The 8,289-nt window shown below is 48.9% G+C and overlaps 1 protein-coding gene across 1 annotated transcript in view; it reads right to left on the bottom strand.

Annotated features, from left to right (window-relative positions):
* RAB3IL1 (RAB3A interacting protein like 1) overlaps positions 1-7,178 on the bottom strand; it is a 13,461-nt gene extending 6,283 nt beyond the window's left edge. Inside the window, exons 1-5 of the mRNA XM_010169554.1 lie at positions 7,004-7,178; positions 5,714-5,948; positions 5,143-5,238; positions 3,529-3,606; positions 2,684-2,899 (exon numbers count right to left, since the gene is read on the bottom strand). Of these exons, the coding sequence (XP_010167856.1) occupies positions 2,684-2,899; positions 3,529-3,606; positions 5,143-5,238; positions 5,714-5,948; positions 7,004-7,017 (639 nt within the window). The 5' untranslated portion in view covers positions 7,018-7,178. The remainder of the gene's footprint in view (positions 1-2,683; positions 2,900-3,528; positions 3,607-5,142; positions 5,239-5,713; positions 5,949-7,003) is intronic.
* Positions 7,179-8,289: the final 1,111 nt, after the last annotated feature.

Consider the following 8,289-nt stretch of genomic DNA (forward strand, 5'->3'; position numbering starts at 1 on the left):
GAGCCAGCAGGAAGGTTGCTCCTTCCACCCCTGTCTGGCTGAAAATACTTCAGTCCTGGAGAGTCTCTGGGACCTGATATTTAAATCCCAGACAGCCCATTAGCAGAACCACCAACCTGACTGACAGGGCACCTCCTTAAAAGGCCAGAAAATCCTGTTAAAGCTGCTGAAAGGAAAAACAAAACTAAGGAAACTCTGCTGAGCAACACAAAGAACGTGAGTGAACAAAGCTGAAATGGTCTGGGTTCTACAACACACTCGGTCTGTGCTATGGACACTCCTCACCTCATACCAGGAGACACCTTCAGAGCCACAAGATGGGAAAAAATTGAGAAAAAACACAAAAACAAAACAAAGAAAAGGGGAGTCAGCATAAAAGGAAGCTAGAACTGAAAGGCTGGAAGTGTGAGAGGCAGATGGGTCCCAACCCTCCCCAGTGCCATCCAGAAAGGTTACCTGCCGCGAGGATGAGGAAGCACCTGCTCCCAAGGCCTGCCAGCGTGGTTCATAGGTGATGTGGATGGCCTTCCCAGGGATGAGACAAAGGAGCAGAGAGAGGAGAGCGGGTAACCCAGACTTGGAGGGCAGAGGAAGAGACAGACAGTGAAGGAAAAGGTTTAGAGAGACAGGTAAGAAAAGAAGGTAAAAAACATGAAAAAAACTCCAGAAGATACAGAGAAAGGCTCAGGTTCTTCCTTCCAGGGAACAAAGCGTGCTGGGCCACAAACCCTGGACATCACACACAACCCTGGACATCACACACAAGCCTGGACATCACAGGGCCACAAGCCACACCTTTGACTTCAGCTTGAGGTACAAAAAGGGAACAGGAATTCTGTTGGATTTAGGCTCAGTTTAACACTATTTTTCCACCGAGCATCGACTCTCTGAATGCCAAATTCCCTTTTGTCACCTCTCACATTAAGGAATTTGAGAGATGGAAGTTAACAAATTAATCAAAAAACACCCCACCTTTGATAAATAAATTAGTCACTTCAGAAGCTGTAACCCTGGGATTTTAAACCCCAGGATATCTGCACCACGTGGAAGTTGTCTACACCAAGAAATGACAGGTCCAGATCTTTAACAAGCAAATCCCTTACAAGAGCTAATATTTCTCTAAAGGTTGTCAACATGAGCTTTGCTGAGATGGAGCCAAGAACAGCAAAATTAACTTCCTAGTAGGTAAAAGTTGTCTCTGCCTCTCTACTTACTGTAGGCAGAGGGCAACTTCTACAGGGTAGTCAGTGGTTCCCCAAACCAGGCTCTCAGTTTGGAACTCCTCTGTTCTGACTGGAGGAATGGTCAGCATTGGAAGAGGTCACAGGATCTTAAAAATATTAAAACATTTTTCTTCCTGGACCTCAGAGCAGCTTCTAGCTGATTGTATTTGACTCCAACTTCCAGTCTATCTGGACTGTTCCCTACTTGACCAAGAGAAACCAGAGCATCATGCCTTCGCAGTTACTGAGCTGATTTTTACCTCTGGTTTGCTTTCTCTCCTGGCCTTTGTTCCTCTCTGCCTGTGAGCAAAGTTAAAGATCTTCATCTCTTGCTGTGACTGCTGTCTCAGGACAATGGCTACAGCCAATGCTGCCTGAAGCATTTCACCTAAACTCTAGCAACAAGAGCACTGCACAGAGGCTGACAAGGCACATTCATTGAATCCACAGCCAAAAGCAGAGGTTACCAGTGTTGCCAGCACAGTCCTGTCTGGTGACAATATTAATTTCACAAGTGGCCCTTCTGCACATGTTCTCACATAAGCCAAGTGACCAGGTACCTCCGTGTTCCCTCAATAATTCTTCATGACAGAGGCCACAGGTCCCAGAATAAAAAACAAAAACAAAAACCAAAACACTAGGAGACATACTCCCCTACCACATTCTCACTCATTTTCATTCTTCCTGACCAAGTGCCATAAACTGCCTCCTTTTTGCTCCCCAAGACAGCTGTGTACACATCTGGCTAGTGGAAAGTTCCCACATGAAAAGGTCCTGCTAGCAGGAAGAAGCATTACTCACACCCATGGTCACAGCAGGTGGGGGACTATCAAAGGATCACCGAAGGGAATTAAACAGGGTTTGTTTGAAAGATATTCACAAATGCTTTGCTTCTCTGACCAGTTCCTTCCACTGAGGAAGGAATTAAATATAATTAATTAAATATATGCTCTGCAAAGAAGAGGAAGAACAGTGACAAGCCCAGGAATGTAGAACAAGTGATGGAAGCTACAAGTTGATGGAGTGATCCTGGTGTCCAAGCCAAACTAGATAGAGAGAAGAAAGAGCAGCAAATCATGCCAGAGCAGGTAGTGGACTCAACTGCCAAGATGCAGCAAACAACTGGCTTCTGCTCAGCAACTCCTGACACATCCACTCTCAGCACTGGTAACTCCTGGACCTGTCCCTGCCCTCCAGGAATCCCTCAACGACTTCCTCTAGCAGTTGCCCTGACGTAGTCTTCAACATGCTTCCCAGAAGAGGAAACCTCCACAACTGGAAACCTCCAGAGCCTGCCTCAGCACAAATTTAGGGAACAAGCCAGATTACTGCACACGCAGCTTCTCCCAACACTGAAACCACAGAGCTCTCCAGGAAGCCTGAGTCAGAAGCTGCACAGGTCCCTGAGCACAGTGACAGCAGTGGCTCTGAGGCCGATGCAGTGAATGGTCCTCACCCACCTCTCTGCACTCATGACTGACTGGCTCTGGAGTCACGTTCTGGTTGGCAGCTGTGATCATTGCACTGCTGGTGCTCTTGTTTCGCCCGTGGCCCTTCCTGAAAACAGCTTTAGAAGGGCTCTGGAGCTGAGGATGCAGCTCCCGGTTTGGAGAGGAAGGTGTGGATGTGATTACCAATGTCTTCAGAGCTGTTACCTCTGCCTGCAGCATGTCAATCTGAGGAGACAAGGCAAGAGTCAACAAGCACCTTCAGCACCTGCTGAGCTTGAGTTTACTGCACCCCACCAAACACTAAAGACGTAGGTAACCAGCTACAAACCCAGTCATGAAGCCTTCTCCCCATTCTCCCAAAGACCCACCATCACCCAGAATTTTAAAGAGGGTTAAAGAGCAGCTATTTGGGAACCCATCCCTCTGCTTCTCAGTCTGAGCACATTTTGCTCGGGGTTCTTTTTAGACCAAATAACCCAGAAGAAATTTCTCCCTCCTCAAGAAGGAACCCGTTGAGCAGCCCCGTGAAGCAGCCTCGTCAGGGAATTCCAACTCCCCATTTCCCTGCTCTATCCATCCCCACAGCTGTGGCAACTAAGCAGCACATCCCTTCTCCGTGGTTCCCCTGGCATCCCTTTCTCAAAGGGGAGCTGGATCAGCAGCAGACTGCAAGGATACCTCTTCCCCCTCACTCAGTGTCTGCTGGAGAGCGAACAGAGCAAATGCAGCATTTCAGAGACCGAGCTGCAGGCGCTTTGCTCTCCTCCAGCCAATAAAGAGCACTATGTCCAGGCTGGGTAAAGGATGGCACCAACCTAACACAGAGATCAAGTCACAGAGAGTGCAGTTCTCACCTTCCCCCGTGCCTCCCTCAGCTGTTTCTCTGACGCCGCCTGTTTAGTGTTTGCTTCTCTCACCATCTTGTGCGCTTCCTGGACCAGAAAGAATTTTAGTCTGCCTGTTGTAATCCCAATTCATAAAGCCACCGGGGCAGGTCAGAAGCTCTGCCATATCACACACTCTGGGCAAGCAAGCCAGGGTACAGATATCACTGTTATATCCAAGGGTTTTATTCTGTCAGCTGAGAAGAGTTTTCCCTCAGAATTTCCCAGAGAAGGTTCTCAATGCCAGAGCCTGGAGTGCATCCTCGTTCTAGGAGTGTAGCTGGCTAAATTAAAGAGTTTAGCTGGCTGAGTCCAAGGTCACCTCTTTCACTGATAAGGGCTACTGTGAAGAAAGCCAGAAGCAAGGGCCTGTCCTTCTGTGCCCTTGGGAATTGCTTTAAAGCTGAGGCTTTTACAATGGCACCCAGCTGTGTTACATCACAGCTGTGTCTGCACCCAGCCCAATACCTCTGCGACTCTGACCCAGACCCAGACTCCCTACCTTGACCTCAGGCCTGCATTATCACTGCAGACTTACTGCTTGATCACCAGACTGTTTTCTGACCCTGACTGCTTGTCTGTGGCACTGATCCTGATCCAGACTCGCTGCTCCATGTCTTGGGTCCTCACTGGTGAGGTCACTGCTTTTGCCTGACTTGTTACTGCACTTTGCTCCCACTTCTCCTGCGGACTGGCCAGCCCTCACTGCTCTGAGCATGGCTGAACACAGCAGGAGCTGTAGCTCAGGTAGGGGCCAAATGGTAGAGGCTAACTTAAAAGCAGCTCCCACAGGAAAAGGGGAGTGGTGTGAGTCCCAGCTGGGGCCTCCCCACAGTGCTGTCTGGAATAGAGTCTGTCCAAGGCCACCAAAGGAAGGGGACAGCCCTCAGCTACCTTATCTCTAAGCTCAGCCAAATCTCCAGGAGGGGGGATGCTCTCTGGGCCCTCACACTCAGTACCAGCCTGTGTTTCAAAGATACAGATGGGCTCTGCCTTTCCTCACTGTCCAGTCAGATCCAGACATTAGAGCTGCTGGTAAATGGGATTTTGCCAGGATAGAACTTGGCAAGAATCACATTACAAAAAAAACAAACCAAAACAAAAAAAAACAACCAACAGGCTTCAGTGGAGCAGAGGATATGAGGACATCCAGCTTGTTCCCACCCCAAGCAAGGGCTAACACAAGCCAGGGAATCATCTCTATTACACAGCAGCTGCTGCCCAGGCTACAGATCAGGCACTGGAGAGGGACAGGGAGCTATGCTTAGCTCCAGCTACAGGCATCCCCACATAGGGTTTTGCTACCAGATGTACAGACCCATAACTTACTTTGCTCTTTATGCCACCCCACAGCTGCTAGAAGGGGAAAGAAATGCATGTAAACACTCCCCAGGAGCAGGTACAAGCCCCTGCTCTGAGGCTCTGCCTGCAGCACTGCCCAGCTCTGCTTCTCCAAGTGGGAAAGAACATGGGAAAGGAGGAAACTGTGGGAGGAGATGGCTGGAAGTTCAGGGAAAGCCTGTCTTAAAGAAGATGGATATAAGCTCAGCTTAAGAAATGATGGGAAAAGGAAGAGGGTGGTACCTCAAACAGGCTAGCTGTTAACTCCTCTAGTTCCTGCTCCAGTTGCTCTCTGACTTTTGACAATCTCTCACATTCTTTGTCCTTCAGTTTCAGCTCCTGTTGAGGAAATGCAGAGGGACATGTGAGCTCACAGCAGACATCGGTAGTGCTGACCCCTGCCTGCCCTCCTGTCAATCACAACCTTTCCTCCCCACCATGGCATGGGTCCCCAGAACAAGACTCCTGTTGCTAAACTCTGTACCACACTCCGTGTCACCAAAGGCATCCATCCCTCCACAAGCTGTAGCAGGGCTTTTCAGGCTGGAATTGCTCATTTGTCATCAGCAAGCACTGCCTGCCTCAAGCTGCTTCCTGCAGAAGGTTTCCAGGACTAATTTGGATGTTGGCACAGAGGCTTTGGGTCAAAATAGCAACTGATGTCCTGCTCCAAAGCACTTTATGGCCACCTCACCTCCATCTCTCTCCTCTTCTGCCTGCTCCAGAGCCACACTCAGCACCACATCTATGAAAACCCCCACTGCTCAAGTCTGCACCACCATCCTCAGGTGTTCTCACAAACTCTGGGCCTTACCTTTTGTGCTCTGTGCAGCTCTTCCTTCAGGAATTCAGACCCCTTTTCACGGATCTCCACTGAAGAGCTGCGTAGACGTGACACATTGAGCTGCTCGGTGGACTGGGTCTCATCCACACCTCCAGCATTCTGGCATCCAGTCTCTGGCTCCTCCTTACTGCCTTTGGATGGCATTAGTGTCTTCCAGTGTCCCACAGCTGGTTGCTTCTGGCTGTCTTCCTCAAAATTGCCTTTGCTGTGGGATAACAACAGAGTGAAACTTTATATGGGGGCAATTCACAGCCTTCCTCTAACGTTCACAACCCATCCACCTCCAGCCCCAGTGGCAATCAAACCATGAGGCCCAACTACTGACAGGCCTTCTCCTTGGCTATGCCACCTGGCAACAGCATGGTGCTACCATCTTTTCTACTGAAATTGCTCCCTTTCTCCTGCCCCCAAAGCTGTCCATGAGCAACAGTTGCCCATAGTCATCTTCCAAAGATGGCAAGAAGCAGCAGCTACCAACTCATTCAGCTCAGGTACCACAGGAAAGTGTATGGAGAAGCACATGTGGAAAACTCTCTGAACCCTGGGAAGATGAAGGGCATAGGATCATCCCTGATGCCATGCCATGCCATGCCATGCCATGCCAACTGGACAGCAGTTTGACTGCAGAACTGGGGGATGGGGACATGAAGTTGGTATCACAGATTTTGCTGACCTCTCTGTTGAGCAAGAACAAGGGAAAGCACCGGCAGGATGGTCACACAGTGGTGTTAAAAAGGTAGGAAAGGATCAAAATTAACTAGTGTCCTATTGACTTCACCTGGCTTTAGGGAACATTCACTGGGAAGATCTAGAAAAAGAGGCTCATCCTGGTGATACCGCTAAATTTGGAAGTATGGAAAATAACATAAAAGGTTGCACTGGGGAAAGGGCAAGGAAATAAAGTTAGTTTTGGCCAGAGGAAAAAGGACAGGCAGTGCCTCCAAGGAAAGAGAATTCATCTTGAGCTATTCAGCATGCTGGGACTGCTTGATAAAAAGCAATATGCACAAACACGGAGGGGATACGCCTGACTGAGCGAGCCACGACCAACGGGAACTCCCAGACTGGGCAGGCATCTCCGGTCTGAGGCGTGAGAGAGCACACAAGTGCAAACTACACGGTGTTCAGAGCGTGCAGTGCCTGCTCCATCCAGTCAGGTTGCTCTCTTGGCACGTCTGGTTAATCAGAGGAATGGTAGAACTGCACAGAAGAAATCAAATGGTTAAGAAAGGTCAAGATGAGCCAACATGGATGACTCACCTAAATAGGGACATCGCTAAGGAGGTCTCCAAAGGCTTCAAACACTAAGGAAGAGGAGGGATCAAGCAAGAGAATGACCCAAAGGAAGGAATGAAACCCACTACAGGAAGGTGGCGAGGTAATGAGACCAATTCATCCCCACCACAGAGATCAGAGGAGGTTCTCTGCAATGGATTTACCACGGAGCAGGGGAAGCTTGCCAAACAGAGGGGTCTGTTCCACGGTTACACCACTGCTCAGGTAGCATAGTGGAAGCCCTCTCTGCTGGGGACTTTTGAGATCAAACAGGGTAAGTTGCAGAGAACACATCTCTCCAGGTTCTCCTGCATTAGAGAGGAAACACACCAGAAGGGCTCCAGCCAGTTGGAGAACCTCCAGATCTTCTGTGATCAGGACAAAAAAAGAGTGGAGAGGAAAAGCAAAACCAAGCAGCTGGCAAAAAAATAAAGCACCAAGGAAAAGGGGCATTTCAACAGTCCACTAAACTACTCACAGATAATCCAACCCATATAGATCAGGAATGGAAAAAATGTTGTTTCTTTATAACTCTCAAGTTCTCAGATGAAAATTGTTTGTCTTGGGAGACAGGTATTCCAGGGTATTTCCACATGCTATGGAAGAAAACTGAAGGATACGGAGGACTGCAACAGTCCCACCCACACTCCATAATGCCAAGGGACCTAAAAATCTATCCCAAAAAATCATCCCATCTTCTATAATGGAACAGCACATTCTCCACACTGTGCAAACAGAATCCCTGTGAAATCCTTGGCTTCTGCCCAACCAAACCCCAATCTCCAGTGTCCAGCTGGGGCTTTGCAGCACACCCCCTCCCAGAGACCCACGGACCACCACGTACACTCACACGCTCTTGCTGCTGCTGGTTTGACTGGTGGCTTTCTTGGAAAAATGTATCATATCCTCAAGGTTCCACACTGATACAAGAAATGCAAACTTATACAAAAAAAAAACAAACCAACCCAACCCCAACACCCCACAACCTTCTAAAGTTGGATTCTGTAGAAAAAGCAAAAAAATGTGCAGGATCCGCACTTTTTCCAGCGGGCCCCACATGTTTCCTGCAGTGCTGATCTGACAGGGTTATTTCCCGTACAAACAGCCTGTGGGTTAAACTCTTGCCTTCAGGCTTGTGAGGAAGGAGGACCTGATTTTTCCATCCCCATCAGGACAGAAGCTTGTCTGTTGCCGTTGTGCACTGCCACAAAGCAGCACCAGTGCACAGCCTGCTCACCAGCTCTCCAAAAGCTTTTGGTCTGTTCTCATCC

This window comes from Antrostomus carolinensis, unplaced genomic scaffold (genome assembly GCF_000700745.2).
Source record: "Antrostomus carolinensis isolate BGI_N321 unplaced genomic scaffold, ASM70074v2 scaffold31366, whole genome shotgun sequence".
NCBI lineage: Eukaryota > Metazoa > Chordata > Aves > Caprimulgiformes > Caprimulgidae > Antrostomus > Antrostomus carolinensis.